This window comes from Cyprinus carpio, chromosome B13 (assembly GCF_018340385.1).
Source record: "Cyprinus carpio isolate SPL01 chromosome B13, ASM1834038v1, whole genome shotgun sequence".
In the NCBI taxonomy this organism is placed as follows: Eukaryota; Metazoa; Chordata; class Actinopteri; order Cypriniformes; family Cyprinidae; genus Cyprinus; species Cyprinus carpio.
The window spans coordinates 23301274-23317481 of NC_056609.1; the positions used below are offsets into that span (position 1 = coordinate 23301274).

Consider the following 16208-nt stretch of genomic DNA (forward strand, 5'->3'; position numbering starts at 1 on the left):
CTAAGGTCTTACCTGGCCTCAATGTGATCAAACAGATGCTGCCAGCGGTCGTTGATGTCCTTGATCTTGTCATTGATTTCTGTTTCTTTGGTCTTGTTGCTAGCAGTGATGAGTTGTTCTCCCAGCTGTTTCAGATGTGTCTTATTCTCACTAAAGAGGTTGATCTCCTCCATACAATCCTGAGGAGAGTCAATATTTGAATGTAAGTCATAGTCTTGTTGTTTGTTTGCTTACAACATTAGGTGAAACAGGACATATAGCAAGAAAATGAAATAAAATAAATGTGGAATAAACATTTGTTTTGCCATGTAGGTTAAACAAAATACAGTGAAATGCTGGATCTGATAGTACAGTGTATCTGAGGTGGTTATCGAAAAGCTTTGTCTCACCTTCTGGAGTTTCTCCACCATTTCCTCAATGCTCAGTTCAGCACTGTGTGCCACCTTGTTTTCCATCTGTGTCAGCCATTCACACAGCTCCCGATTCTTCTCATTGAAAATGATCCAGGCATTCAGTCGATCAGCAATCTCCTGCTTACGAAGTGACACCTACAGAGAGAGAGAGAGAGACATAAAATACATAAGAGATATGACAGCAGTGCAGCTCACACAGACAGGGAATCTCACTAAACCTGTCAAAAAGATGTGCAGAACATACAGTATTTCTCACTACAATAAAAAGAAAAACATAATAAATATGTTTTTCGCATTTTGGCAATTAAGAATACACACAATTCTGAGTACCATAATTTTGTAAATTAAAAAAAATAATAAAAATAAATAAATTTTTTGAAAATATTTATATTTATATATTATTAATTATGTAGTTTTTGTTGTGGTGATTTTGTTGTACTGCCTTTATACTGATTTTAAAAACAATGCATTACAGCAATTGTTACTGCACTAAATCTAATGAATCAACACTGAGAATACATGGAATTACAATATGTGTGTGTGTATATATATATATATATATATATATATATATATAATAATATATATATATATATATATATATATATATGTGTGTGTGTGTGTGTGTGTGTGTGTGTGTGTGTATTGTTAAATGTGATCTTACAGTATGATATAGTTATGTTTTTGTGACACCCGAACACAATCAATTAAAAAAATTAGTCTCAAATTCTAAACTCCGAATTTAACTTAATACATTTAATTTAAAGGGACTCGTAATATACAAACAGGCTCATAATGGGGAAAATAAAAACATGAATTATCTTCTCTTTTCAAGTTAATGGCAAGGCAGGGTATAATCCAGTTTTGTTACAAAGTACACATATGTGTTTAAACATCTCTAGCCAAAACATCTTCATGAACCTTGTCACTAGAAAGTTTTAAAATCCTGAAAACTCAACAGCTGCCACATGTGGACTTCACTGTTACCAGGCAACACCTCCACCACCCCCGCCCCCACAGACACACTCACACTCCTGTGTGTGACAGACACACACTGGGAGTGATTTCCAAAACAAAGAGCTAAAGACTCCTGCTTCCATTCACTTCTGTGTGTCTTTTCTCTGTGTCCTTCACTCTCTACCATCTGCTCTCTCGTTCCTGTGTCAAAGACCCCCACCCACCCACCCACCCCAAAACTCACACCAGACCCCCAAAACATGACCCCAGGAGACTCCAGCTGATTGATCCAGCACCATATTCATTAAAAACAGCAGCAAGACCCTAATATGAGTGATGTACACGTTCTGAAAGTGAATCAATACATGGTCACCAGAACAACATACATCAAGGAACTTCACAGGAACAATGACTCCAGCTGAATCAATGAGCACTGACGAAAAAACACCAAACAAATCCTCACATCTGTTTTTTTGGGTAGTGATGGTGTGCTAACATTGTATTTAAAACAGATGGAATTCCTCTGAGCATGCCGTCAGTGCATGTAGATTTATTTAGCAGTAGCTGGAGACAAAACTGTCTAAAAAGGTTTAATATAACAAAACACCCCTTGGTAACATTTTAATATATGAAGGACCAATTCTCACTATTGCTTATTAGCATGCCTATTAATTTTATGGAAAGGTTTTATTTATTCTTATAAAGCACATTCTGCATGACCATATTCTACATCCCTAATCCTACCCAATACCTAAACTTAACAACTACCTTACTTTCTATTAATAAGCAGCAAATCAGGAATTTACTGATGGAAAAGTCATAGTTAATGGTTTGTTAATAGCAAAAATTAGACCTTAAAGTAAGGTTTGACCCGTTCTCAAAAGTAACGTTTAATAAATGAATGAATGAAAAATACAAATACAAATTCATTAATGTTTAATAATTTAGATAAATAAATAGTTTTAATAAATATAATAAATAAGTTCTCTTTAAAGCGTAGAATTTTAGTTTGGGTTAGGTTTCACTCAGTAATTTATTATAACTAACTTTAGAAAACAACAAAAAATGGTATGCCTACATTTAGATATCTGTAGGTAAACACTTTTTTCAAATAAGCAATGTGTTTTAAAAAGCAGATGTTGCTAAGTAATTACATCTTAAACTACACACAAATAATACAGATACATTCATTATCTTTTACTGTTAAATATTTCCTTAAACTTCTCACGCACTAAGGTTTATCAGTCAGCTCAACGAGTTAGAGCTGTCAATGTTTAGACACATGATTCATGTAGACTTTATATTTGCTCTGTTTCCTCCTAGTTCATCTAAACGTCTGAAGCAAAAAAAACATAAAGTCTCTGCTAGGTTAACATATTTGTTTGTCTTACTTTGAGGCAGAGCTCTTCCCACTGGCAGTGCAGATGGTCCACTTGCTCCTGCAGGAGGAGGACGTCATCGGTGAAGATGTACTGGGACAGGTCCGTCTTCATGGTGCTGAGCTCGGAAAGACTGACGGACCAGTCCTCTAAACAGTCCTGAACCTCCTGCATAACATAACACACCACCGTCACACACACTCACAGAAAACACTGCCACACATCCCAGCTCTGATTCACGCAATATCTCTCTCTCTTTTACCCTGTGGCCCAACGAGATTAAAGCCCATGGGACAAAGAGGGAGGGCAGGAGAGAGAAATAGAGGGAGGGAGGAGGATCACAGCTGAATATGCCTATAGAAGGGAGGAAGGGAAATCCTAAGTGTCATGCAACACAAACAAAAGCTATTATGTGTGGTTTTAGCACAAGCTTTTAACTTTACCAAACACCATAACTGTTGAGCTGTGTTTTGAGTACAGTATTTATCAGTATTTTATTTTGGTTATGTTGCTCTTTACCCTCAGTCATATTTCAGGTGAATTGTTCCTGTAATATGTCAGTCAACAGTATATGAAGCAGTTAACCTTTTAGAGTTAGTGTACCTTCACAAGGAGGCGTTCCTCTTCCATCTCCTCCTGCTGATCTGGGATTGATTTCTTCAGTCTGGCTCGTACCTCGTCCAGGCGCTGCGTCTGATCAGCTAGTCTGGTCTCACAGGTCTCCCATTTCTGCAAAATAATTTTAAAATGATACAAATAGAGGGTCCTGTAATGTTCTAGCATGATTTTGATACAATATCTTATATAAGCCTATGGGGATGGAGTTATCATTAGTCAGGAAAAGCATAAATAATGTAGAGAGAACAAAGACAGCTTATATGTTTAGGGTAGATCTGTACACACAAACATATGGACAGGTGTCCAGACATCCACTGTGGAAGGTGTGCACTACATTAAACCAATGTCTCGGCTCAGAGACAAATGTAAAAGTTAAGACACGACTAGGGGCAATAAAAAAACACACATGCATGCACACACATGCATCTACATGCTAATACTGTACACACATCACATTTACAGTATAATACAAGTAAAACCATATTATAATCACACATACTGCACAGAGGAAACTCCCAAGAATATGGCAAAATGTTGCCGTGCACTGGCATTCATTTTATAAGGTGTTGCATGAGAAATGAAGACAGACAAAGTACTGTGAGAGAGAGACAGAGAGACAGACAGGGAGAGCTGTAAATCCCTAGACAGGCTTTACTTTAAACCCTTTAGCACAGGACAAGTGCATACACTCATGAACACACACACACGTCTGGTTCACTAACCTTGTAGGGACTCTCCATAGGCGTTTTTATACTGAACAAACTGTATTTTCTATTGCCCTACACCTAAACCTACCCCCTCACAGAAAACTTTCTGCATTTTTACAATCTCAAAAAAACTCATTCTGTATGATTTGTAAGCTTTTGTCCCCATTTAGACCTCAATTTAGGTCACCACGGTGACACGAGTCCCCATGAGTTGGTGTGTATTCAGGTTTAAGTCCCCACCAGTGTAGAAAAACCATACACACACACACACACACACACACACACACACACACAGGTTGCCATGTGTTATGGGGACATTCCATAGACATAATGGTTTTTCTACTGTACAAACTGCATTTTCTATCCCCTTACCCTAACCCTACCCTGCCTAAACCTATACAGTATATATATATATATATATATATATATATATATATATATATATATATATATATATATATATATATATATATATAAATAACATAGATATATAGCGACAGAACAAAGACAGACAGACAGACCTGCATGAAGACTTTTCAGGTCAGTAACACTGGTATTAATAATATTGTGCTTGTATGTTTGTGTATTATTGGGTGCAAAGATCTGATCTGGATTAGTCCAGCTGTGGAATCAGAGGCAATGTGGGTCAAACTCAGCTGGACTCATGCCTGCAGAAAACCACCATAATACAGAATCTCCTTATTCTACAAACACAATCCAACATTTAGTGTTGTCCTGCATCATTCTAGAATGGGAGTATATAATGGCAGAGTTTATTCCCAGTGAAGCTTTAGACAGGTCCATACACGGACAGACAGTTAATAGTGTTTGTTCTCTGAAGCATCTCTGAACAGGTGTTCATAAGATTGACAATCCATAATCAGCTGTTTACTATCTAAGCTGCTATTTCTTATCTAATCATAAAATCATATCATAAATTCCAAGGGCAAATTTCACTTTGCAGTAGCCTGTTTTGTTATATAAACTTTACCCTCATAAATGCTGATATGCAGATATCAGTGATATCTGGCATCAAGAAAATACTTTTCTATTTGTTCATAATTACAGGATTTCAAAAAAAAATGATAGAGATTTCACTCACAATGGAAAATATCTATGATAAAATATTTTACAGCTGAGCATCAAAAAATTGTACATGTATATACTGTATATCAGTTTTTTTTTTCTGGACATTTCCCTGATTTTTTAACAATTAATTTCCCAGGTTTAGAAGTCACAAATTTAAAGTTGCATGATCGCTTCCATGATCATGACAATCCTGTTTTAGAAAAAGCCTAACACACTCACTAGCTTTATGGATTTTCCATGTGACCTTTGACCTTCAACATAAGGATAAGGATAAATATTGTGACATTATCATCATTATCATAAGCTTACTTTGTAAATGCAACAGAGCTAAGCCATAAAACACAAGAGCTAGTTCATTCAAAGGTCCTATTTCAAACCCAATCAATCCATCTTACCTTTATGATGTCAGATGTGAGAGTCTTTCTCTTTCCCAGCATGCACTGGCATTGCTCCCAGTCCTCCTGCAGGGCTGCCAGGTCTGTCTGCAGCTGCATCTGCGTCTGTGTGTCACTCACTGAAAACAACTGCCTGCCTACCTCCATCACACACAGATATGCAGAGACTGACCTTTGAAACAAAAGCTCTGTTCGCTTTACAGGGACAGAGAGAGAGAGAGAGAGAGGAGGGAGAGAGTGAAGAAGAGAGAGGGAGAAATGGTGAAACAAAAAACAAAAGTCTCTTTTGTTACTAACAATTGCAAGCTAGGTGTCAATAGGTTAAATTATAAAGTGTAAATATAGAAAAAAAATCAATTAATTCCCTTAATTAATCAAAAATGCAGCTTTGCCATCATAGGAATAAATCACATTTTAAAATATATATATATATATATATAAAAAAACAGTTTAAATTAAAATTATATTTTACAATATTAGGCTACTGTTTTTAAAGTATTTAAATCAAATAAATGCAGCCTTGGTGAGAGTAAGAAACTGTGACTTATACAATATCTTCATCATTAATGATAATGATATTTGAAAATCATCTTGTTACCTTCAGGTCTTCCAGCAAGAGGCGCAACTGCAGGACACTACAGTGTGTGGGACCAGCAGGTGACAAGAGTGTGTGTGTGAGTGTGAGGAGTTTGCGGAGTTTCTGCATTGTGTGTGTATAAAGCTGCCAGTGCTGTATGAGCCCTTCCACTAGAGCGCGCCGTTGAGCTGCTCTCTGCACCGCCCCCTGCCAGTGCTCTCTCAGCTGTGCCAGTTTTAACAGGAAGTCACTCCTGAGGGCACAGGCAAGGTGGTTAGTAAAACTACAAATCCTGTGTTGAATTCCAAATATAAAAAGTATAATATTTATAACAGTAGGACATTTCAATACACTATGTTTCAAAAGTTTAGGGTCAGTACAATTTCTTTAATGTTTTTGAAAGAAGTCTCTTATGCTCCCTGAGACTGCATTTATTTAATCAAAAATACATTAAAACAGTAATATTTTGAAATATTATTAACTCTTTTCTATTTTAATATATTTTAAAATGTCATTTATTTCTGTAATGGCAAAGCTGAATTTTCAACATCGTTACTCCAGTCTTCAGTGTCACATGATCCTTCAGAAATCATTTGAATATGCTGATCTGGTGCTCATGAAACATTTCTCACTGTTATCAATATTAAAACAATATTAAATGTCTTTACTTTTTACTTTTAAGCAATTTAATGCAACCTTGCTGAATTAAAGTCCTGATTTCTTATAAAAAAAAATCATACTGACCCCAAACTTCTGAATGATATTGTATGTCGCAAGCAATCATGCAAAACAGAGATTGAAGAAAACAAAAATGTTGAGAATCGTCACCTGTCCTCCACATCTCCCTTCTGCAACAGGATGAGAGATTCACTGATCACAGAGTGAAGGATCTGATGGCCTAAAGATAACTCAGCCTGAAAACACTAGACGAAAAGGAGAGAGAAAAATAGATTTTTATTGGATCTATTATCTATATGTGCTGCATTTGGGGTGGTGTCGACTGTTGAACCTGGTGCGTTCGTTGTTGTTCTTTCAGTCCAGGGTAAGTTGATGCGATTTCGACATCCAAACTGTCCTCCATGCGCTGTAGGAAAGCCAGCCAACTCTCACATCTCTGCTCAAAGCTCTGCTGCTGGAGAGAGGCTGCCTGCAACTCACTAAACACACAATATACACATAAAACATAATATGCTTTGTGTTGATTCTGATATTAGTATCTTTCTCAGGTGAGCAGATTGTAAGTGCTAGTCACCTGCATTTCTCCTGAGCATGTGCGGAGGCCTGTGCCCACTTCCTGTTGAGGTGCTGTAGCCTCTGTGTGACAGGGTCACCGAGGGTCAGCCTGTAGCTGAGTGTGTTCATCAGATCCAGATCAGGAGAGAGAGAACTGACCTCCATCAGACCTGACTGTAAACAAGGAAATACAGAAACTATTAATAATGGGGATTTCTAAAATAAAATGATGTGGTTGAGTTATGCATGTTTGTTTATCACCTGAGATATATCTGTGAGTTTGCGGTCTATCCGTTGATTGCTTTCCCACTGCTGTAATTGTGCTTCGAGGGACTGGAATAACCTTTCAAATTCTTGAAATTGCTCAAGATCCTCCTGAACAGAGTAGACACATGTTTTGAATTAAAAGAATAGTCAAAAATTCTGTCATCATTTACTACTGGTTTCCAATGACTAACAGACTACTATTATGATAAGTAATGGTGCTATTATTGTGTGTGTGTGTGATGGGGGCTTGGTGAGGGGGGCTGGTCCTTTTTGGAACTTGACAGACCATGGACATATTATGCATAAATAACAACCGATGAACTTTGAATGAAATGAGAGAGTACATACTTCAAACACTTCCATGCTTATTAAAACACAGAGGACTGTAGGTCTTACCTTCATGTGTTCAATTCTTCCTTTCAGAGTCTGTTCTAACTGCAGGTAACCACGTGTTAACAAACGGCATTCTGATCTGATGAAAATGGCATCCTCATCATCCATCTGTTCAATCAGATCCTTAGATACTTCAAGCACTTCATTCAAATCAGTCTGTAGAGTCTCTGAGCATTTCTGTAATACCTAAAAGAAGAAAATAAGGACAAGAACATAGTCTGGTTTCCAAAAGACTTAATACTTTTATTTTATATTATATTATATTATATTATATTATATTATATTATATTATATTATATTATATTATATTATATTATATTGACTCTGACATGATTCTGCACTATTTATAGGTCAGTAATCAAATAATTAAAAGTAATATTATATTGTAATATATTGCCTGTTTGATTACTTATCTAGAAATAATGCATAATAATTTCCTCTTCCTTACATCATAACTCTTCTGATTTTAAAAAATCCCAGATTTTTAAGGACCCTACTTAAGTGTGTGTGTGTTTAAATGGATGCTTATATGTGAATATCTGTGTCTTTGCATTGTACTCACAGTCTTCAGCTCTGCGATGCTGTGTGTGAGTTGTTTATTGTCAGCGGGTGTTTTGGTGTGTGTGTTGAGCTGCTCTTTGAGATGTTGGAGCTGCTCTGAGCAGGAGCGTCTCACATCAGAGTATCTCTGCCACACTTTCAGAAGACTGTGTGACCTCTGCAAGGTGTATGTGACCTTCTCCTTCACCTCTAGCCACCTACAGGGTGACACAACAGGTAGGAGCTTGAACATTTACATACACATTCGCATTGCTTTGCTGGTATGTGTGGAGTCTAACCTTGCTTTTTCTTTTTCTAGGTGCTCCCATAACACCTGGGCAGAGTCTGGGCTAATTCCACCAATAAGAATTGTTGTTATCTTGGTAAGATCCCCCCACTGGCTGTCAATTTCCTTTGTCTCTGCTATTAAGACCTGCATATATAATTTGTGAATGTATACATTATAATAAATATCTCTGTCAAGCCAAAGGTTTACTTTTAAGTTAACAAATTTGACACATTCAAAAAAAAAAAAAGCAATAATATTACATATTTAAATTCAATAAAATACGTCATATGGTGACCAATCAGAAATAGCTTGGGAATAAAAAAAAAAACAATGTGGTTGATTGACAGCACCTGTATCTTATCAATTTTGTTCTGGAGGGCAGAGAGGGAGGGCAGAGGGGCGTGGCAGTACTCTAGTGATTGGCAGATCCTCATTGTGTTTAAAACTGCCTGACTCCTCCCACTTTCAAACTGAGACCACACCTTACAGAGCTCTTTCAAGGTATCCCCAAGGACTATACTCTAGAAAATTAAGATTAATTATTAAAATCCTAATTAAACATAAATATTTGTTGGTTTTGTTTTAATCCACAGGAACAAGTTTTTGTCTCCATACCTGTTGAGAGAGGTCAGTCAAAGATTGTGAAAGATTGTGAGCTTTTGAGAGGAAGTCTTTATCCCTGCCTTCTTCATCAGTGGTAAGTCTCCTCTTCCTCAGCTCAGCAAGTTCTGAGAATTTAGACTTCAACTTTTCCCCCAGCTCCTGAGAATGAAAGAATGACAAGTAAACTTCCTCTAAAATGTAATATAAATAAATTCCAATTAAAAAAAAAAAAGTAGGTGAGCATCAACAATCAGCTACCACAACCACAAAATATCAGCCACTCACTTCACAATCCTTCAGGCTCCTCTCAGCAAATGAGCGACTGATGGGTCTTTCAGCCAATTGCATCCATTGTTTTTGACCTTTGACCCAACGCTGTAGGATTTGCAGTTTGTTATCTCGCTCTGCACACATCCTCACCTCATCTTCAGCATGTTGGATCTGAGAAACACAATGCAAACCATGTTAATCTGAATTGGTTAGCGGAATAATAATAAATAATAATAATAAACTCACCAGTGTGTTCAGGTGATCCTGTAGAGTTTTCCAGCGCAGATTGACATGTCCCAGGTTTTCAGCAAATGCAGTGTGTTTGTACCTGCTGGTGTGAGAGTCAAAACTGGCCTGCTTCAGCTCACACTGATTAATAAAGTCAACAGACATCTGCTGACATGCAATCTCTCTCTTCATCACCTAGACAAAAAGAGAATAAGAGACAGGTATATAGATAGATAGATAGATAGATAGATAGATAGATATGCAGGCGCATCTTAATAAATTAGAATGTCATGGAAAAGTTAATTTATTTCAGTAATTCAACTCAAATTGTGAAACTCGTTTATTAAATAAATTCAGTGCATACAGACTGAAATAGTTTAAGTCTTTGGTTCTTTTAATTGTGCTGATTTTGGCTCACATTTAAAAACACCTGCAAAGGTTTCCTGAGCCTTCAAAATGGTCTCTCAGTTTGGTTCACTAGGCTACACAATCATGGGGGAAGAAAGTTGTCCAGATCTGACAGTTGTCCAGAAGACAATCATTGACACCCTTCACAGGGAGGGTAAGCCACAAATATTCATTGCCAAAGAAGCTGGCTGTTCACAGAGTGCTGTATCCAAGCATGTTAACAGAAAGTTGAGTGGAAGGAAAAAGTGTGTAAGAAAAAGCACAACCAACCGAGAGAACCGCAGCCTTATGAGGATTGTCAAGCAAAATCGATTCAAGAATTTGAGTAAACTTCACAAGGAATGGACTGAGGCTGGGGTCAAGGCATCAAGAGTCACCACACACAGACGTGTCAAGGAATTTGGCTACAGTTGTCGTATTCCTCTTGTTAAGCCACTCCTGAACCACAGACAACGTCAGAGGCATCTTACCTGGGCTGAGGAGAAGAAGAACTGGACTGTTGCCCAGTGGTCCAAAGTCCTCTTTTCAGATGAGAGCAAGTTTTGTATTTCATTTGGAAACCAAGATCCTTGAGTCTGGAGGAAGGGTGAAGAAGCTAATAGCCCAAGTTATTTGAAGTCCAGTGTTAAGTTTCCGCAGTCTGTGATGATTTGGGGTACAATGTCATCTGCTGGTGTTGGTCCATTGTGTTTTTTGAAAACCAAAGTCACTGCACTGGTTTACCAAGAAATTTTGGAGCACTTCATGCTTCCTTTGGGTGACCAGCTTTTTGAAGATGCTGATTTCATTTTCCAGCAGGATTTGGCACCTGCCCACACTGCCAAAAGCATCAAAAGTTGGTTAAATGACCATGGTGTTGGTGTGCTTGACTGACCAGCAAACTCACCACACCTGAAACCCATAGAGAATCTATGGGGTATTGTCAAGAGGAAAATGAGAACAAGAGACCAAAAAATACAGATGAGCTGAAGGCCACTGTCAAAGAAACCCGGGCTTCCATACCACCTCAGCAGTGCCACAAACTGATCACCTCCATGCCACGCCGAATTGAGGCAGTAATTAAAGCAAAAGGAGCCCCTACCAAGTATTGAGTACATGTACAGTAAATGAACATACTTTTCAGAAGGCCAACAAATCACTAAAAAAATTTTTATTTTATTTTATTGGTCTGATGAAGTATTCTAATTTGTTGAGATAGTGAATTGGTGGGTTTTTGTTAAATGGGAGCCAAAATCATCACAATTAAAAGAACCAAAGACTTAAACTACTTCAGTCTGTGTGCATTGAATTTATTTGATACACGAGTTTCACAATTTGAGTTGAATTACTGAAATGAACTTTTCCACGACATTCTAATTTATTAAGATGCACCTGTATTTTTTATTTGCATGCAGAAAAACAACTTCATCATCAGTAAATTCATTTGCATTTGCTGAATGTTACTTTCTAAGCTTTTTTTGTACTTCACACTTTTTAATTTCATGCAGCTAAGCTGCAAACATTTTGGCAATGCGAATTAACACAGTTGTGTCAAGTCAGTAAAGCACAAACTGAAACTGAAATAGAAAAGAAAGAGAGAGTTAATTACACTAGCACATTTTTTCTTTAGTTATTTTCATACTATTTTCCTTTGTGTTATATATCTAAGCTTTCTGTGTACTCTGCATTTTATTTTATTGTATTTTATTTTATTTCAATATTGTATCTTACTTTATACAGCTCTTTAGCTGTTTTAAGGCAAAAAATTGCAATGCAAATGTATGATTTTAATGCTAATTAACCACAATAAATTTAAAATGTAATGAAAGAGAAAAGAACTGTTCAATTATTAATAAATTTGTAATGTCTTCCTTTTTGTTATATTTGTACTTTATACTATTTATTTTACTATAACTGAATAAATTAGTTTCAGAGTTACTTTTATAATCATTTTATTCACATATGTGCGCTGTTTTCTTTATAATTTGTTATTTTTTCAAGAAAAAAAAGATAATCTGTTATTTTGCACTGTTGTTAAATTTGGTATAAAATAAAATCCAAATCGAAGATAATTATTTTATTTGCTAATTATTGGTATTTTTTTAACTGATAGAGTGATAAAACACAAGCAAGGTACCTGATATGTTCTGAGCAGATGTGTAAACGCTGCAACAGTACAGGTGTTGTGACTCTCTCGTTCAGCCGCCTGTAACCTGCTCTCAGCACCCGTAATGCAGCCACACATATCAGCCAGCAGTTCTTCAGGAGACAGGCTCTCCACCACACTCTGAGAGAGAGAAAGAGAACAGAGAAATGGGCATAAAGAAAGATGAAAGTGATAGACAGAGGTGGAAAGAATAGAGAAGAAGGAAAAGAGTGGAGCCGGGTGAGGGGTGACACATGTAATCAAAGAAGAAGAGACCTGATAATGGATAATAACTCTATTCCTCAAAGATTTCATCAACTTCTCAATAATACAGGAAATCATGCCTGGATGGCTGCCTGACCTCCATGATAAATTTTTATACATGATGTTCTCCTTCAGAGAGACAATGCTCCAAACAGAAAAATACGAAACTGACAGGTCTTTATTTCCAACCATACAGGATGTAGTTAGTAATGGAATAAAATGTACCTGATGCAGTTCCTGTTGGACGACAGGAATATGTTTCTGTATTTCCACCCAGTCTTGCTCCACCTGAGACAGCTGGGACTGTAGAGTCAGAAGAACTGGGGACAGAACCATCTCTTGTTTTACAGATAAATCGAATACAGATGAGGTTGGTTCCTCAAAGATAACACTTTCATTTGTGATCTTTCCATCTGATTCTTCTGTGGTAGAAAGATTTTCTTCTGAGAAGATGTTTTGAATAGAGGAAACATTGGTTTGTGAAGGTAAGGTGACATCTACAGATGAGGAGTCTTCAGGGTTGTTATCTAGGACAACGGAGGTCCGGTTACTAGTTTCACTTGGCTGTAGGTCTTCAGAGGTTGTTGTATTTCTAGAGGGAGTGGAGGTTCTTGGAGCACTGGTGGTCCTGCTGATCTTCTGTGTCTCAATGTTCTGCTCTCTTTCATTGAGCAACAGGATGAAAGATCCAGAACTGATCACTGATGCCTTTAGGGCCGATTTCACCTCTAGCTCCTTCATGAACCCCTGTGTCAAAAACATCCCAGATACAAAAATGGTATAAATGGTATAAAACAGGGTTTATGTAGCTTCTGTAAATAGTCAATAAGTTTTTAATTATCCTAGTTCAAAATAATCTAAACTAAAAATTAATGATTAGAATCACTGGATGACTGACTGTGAAGTGCTGAAAATGGGAGAGGGTGTCCGCTTCAGCTGTGGTCATGTGATCTCTCCAAGTATGAAGGCGCTCTCTGGCTTGTCGCATCCACTCATTCAGAGCCTCTGAATCACTTTGGTACCTGGAAAAAAGTGTAGTGGTAATTCTTTATATTTTGCCTTTGTGTAAATTTCCATCTCTTAGTCTTTCTACACAACTCTCTCTTAATAAACATAATTTACGTGAGTACATATGGCTAAAAATATTTTGATTTTAAAAAACTGAGATAGCATAGAATTCTGCACATTGTGTAATGAAAAGGCAAGAATTCTTTCAGAGTGAAAATTTTACCCACATCATTTATTTTTACCTTTTCCAAAGCTTCTTACGATGGTGGGTGGAGTGTAGTCCTTGCTCCACCCTCCTCTGAAGTGCAGCCAATCGCTGTTCCAGTTTTGCTGTAGACACACCCACTATGCATATAGGCACACCTATATCACTACTAGAAATTTGCTCCAGCTGTCTGCGGCCCTCATCCAGAACCAGACTGATCCGAGCTCTGTTCTTCTCCAGAACCGCCAGCACACTCTATCACAAACAACAAGAAGAATTCAAGGTTCTTCAAAAATGCATGCATTCTGTTTTAAAGGTATATATTATGTGTGTCAGTTCACTATATATAAGTCTAACTAAACCATTACCTGATAGACAGAAATATTCTCGCTGAGCTGCTCCTCAGTTTGGTCCTGCAGAGGTGTTATGGGAAGTTGAGACTCTAACCTTTGCAGAACCGTTTCTAACCAGGACTGATTTTCATCCCAGTGAGTGCAAACCTGAAATGCATCAAAGTCCTTATCAAGGGCAGAGGAGTATTAACTAAAAATATATTGAAATCTGCTATTGGTCATTCAGTCTGCAAGTGAATTTATTCATGCACTCATCAATCCTATTCATTTGTTCTTTTATTTATACATCGATCTCTTTTCCATTCTTGTATCTTCTTGGCTAATGCAGCTTTCAATACAGAAAAACTGTAAAAAGTGTCATTCCACAAGACCTCTTGATTCTTTTGCTCTTGTACCTGCAGCCCTGAGTGCAGCACTGTGCCGACAGCCTGAGCCTGCTGCAGGACACTGGACACTTGACGTTCAACCTCAGACACTTCAGTCTCCCAGCCAGAGGAGGCGCTGTCTGGCATCCGCACACTCAGTTGCTGCAGTCTCCTCAGGTGAGCACCCAGAGACAGGAAAAATGCCTATAGATTTACAAAGTTAGGGAGGTGAATGAGTGTGATGTAATGTATATTTGTTTGGGGGGGGTTTTTGTATTTGTGCAGCTGATAAATTGGTGTGTATATTTAGCTAGGATGTTTGAAGGTGTGTGATATGTTTACCGTGTGTGTGTTGAGGTGTGTCTGTATTTGTGCTGGATTCTCCAGCTCCTGCTGAGAAGTGCAGGCGAGTTTCTCTCCTCCAATCATCAGAAGCATCTGCAGACCCTTCAGGATTTTTTCACTCATCTTCTGCTCATCTAGACTCCACTGCACAACTCCACAGCGCTGCTCTAGATCACTCCAAACACTCTCCAATACCGCCTATTTGTACCGTATATTACCGTATATTACAATTTAATATTTATTTTATTATATTGAGTAAATTCTGACTTTAATTACAATTGTGTCCCATACTTGGCGACAGGAAATGAATTGTTATTATAATAAATTCTGAATGCTGGACATCCATACCTCCAGTGTGCTGATCTGCTGTGTGAGGGATGAGGGCTGATCTCGACTCTCTATCTCTTCTTTAAGTTCTGCCAAATTTCTCTCACTCTGCTCCACTTCCTGTTTCCATCCAGTGATGGCTTCGTGTGGAATCACAAATACAGAAAGGTCAAAATCTTCGAATTTAGGCACAGTGAACACCTAATGATATTATACAACATATCTGCAGTAACAAATGATGCTTTTCCATTCAAATGAGTGGATCAAAACTAATAAGAAAAACTATTTCTGGTGCAAGAAACCCTGGCTAGCATTATGAGTGGCTTTCAGAGGAAACATAACTTATAAAATGCAGAGAGGTGAAGTGGCACCGAAGTCAGCCTATGTACACGGAAGACATCAGAATTTTTTCTTGCAGATATGTTAAAGAGTATTATTTCTCTAGTAGTGTTTAATCTTCACACACTCATCCTGATGTGTTACAAGCTGTGGTATTCACTGGCTCGTGTGCTTACCTGCAGCTGTGTGTGAAGGTCATAGTGGGTTTCTCCATTAGTTGTAGGGTGAAGGACTGACGTATTAGTTAGTACTGAGTCATGCAGGTCTTTCACTCTCTTCTGCAGGGTTCGACACACAAGGAAATATTACAAATGAGTCATGCTTGATAAAAAAGGTCAAAATAAAAGTACAAAAGAGTATAAATATCTTAAATGCAGAGATAGAATTATGGGATTAAACATGAGACTGAAGAGAACATTATGTCTGACATTATGATGACAAGTTGTTTCATAACAAACAAGTGTGAGTATTTGTGACAGTTATGAAGGCGAGACATCTGAAGGTTTGGGGT

The 16208-nt window shown here is 37.5% G+C and overlaps 1 protein-coding gene across 2 annotated transcripts in view; it reads right to left on the reverse strand.

The window, feature by feature from the left end:
- The window catches only part of syne2b (spectrin repeat containing, nuclear envelope 2b), a 93152-nt gene that overhangs the window by 16976 nt on the left and 59968 nt on the right, over positions 1-16208 (reverse strand). For both annotated transcript variants that reach the window (XM_042737368.1, XM_042737367.1), the window contains 26 exons: positions 15874-15975; positions 15380-15499; positions 15029-15229; positions 14717-14890; positions 14337-14468; positions 14006-14223; positions 13654-13777; positions 12981-13502; positions 12483-12632; positions 9977-10153; positions 9746-9901; positions 9473-9619; positions 9208-9378; positions 8868-9001; positions 8591-8786; positions 8032-8214; positions 7630-7743; positions 7388-7542; positions 7145-7292; positions 6964-7058; positions 6157-6388; positions 5559-5753; positions 3353-3478; positions 2762-2917; positions 390-548; positions 13-179 (listed from right to left, as the gene is read on the reverse strand). In XM_042737368.1, coding sequence (XP_042593302.1) covers positions 13-179; positions 390-548; positions 2762-2917; positions 3353-3478; positions 5559-5753; positions 6157-6388; positions 6964-7058; positions 7145-7292; positions 7388-7542; positions 7630-7743; positions 8032-8214; positions 8591-8786; positions 8868-9001; positions 9208-9378; positions 9473-9619; positions 9746-9901; positions 9977-10153; positions 12483-12632; positions 12981-13502; positions 13654-13777; positions 14006-14223; positions 14337-14468; positions 14717-14890; positions 15029-15229; positions 15380-15499; positions 15874-15975 — 4454 coding nt within the window. The remainder of the gene's footprint in view (positions 1-12; positions 180-389; positions 549-2761; positions 2918-3352; positions 3479-5558; positions 5754-6156; positions 6389-6963; positions 7059-7144; positions 7293-7387; positions 7543-7629; positions 7744-8031; positions 8215-8590; positions 8787-8867; positions 9002-9207; positions 9379-9472; positions 9620-9745; positions 9902-9976; positions 10154-12482; positions 12633-12980; positions 13503-13653; positions 13778-14005; positions 14224-14336; positions 14469-14716; positions 14891-15028; positions 15230-15379; positions 15500-15873; positions 15976-16208) is intronic.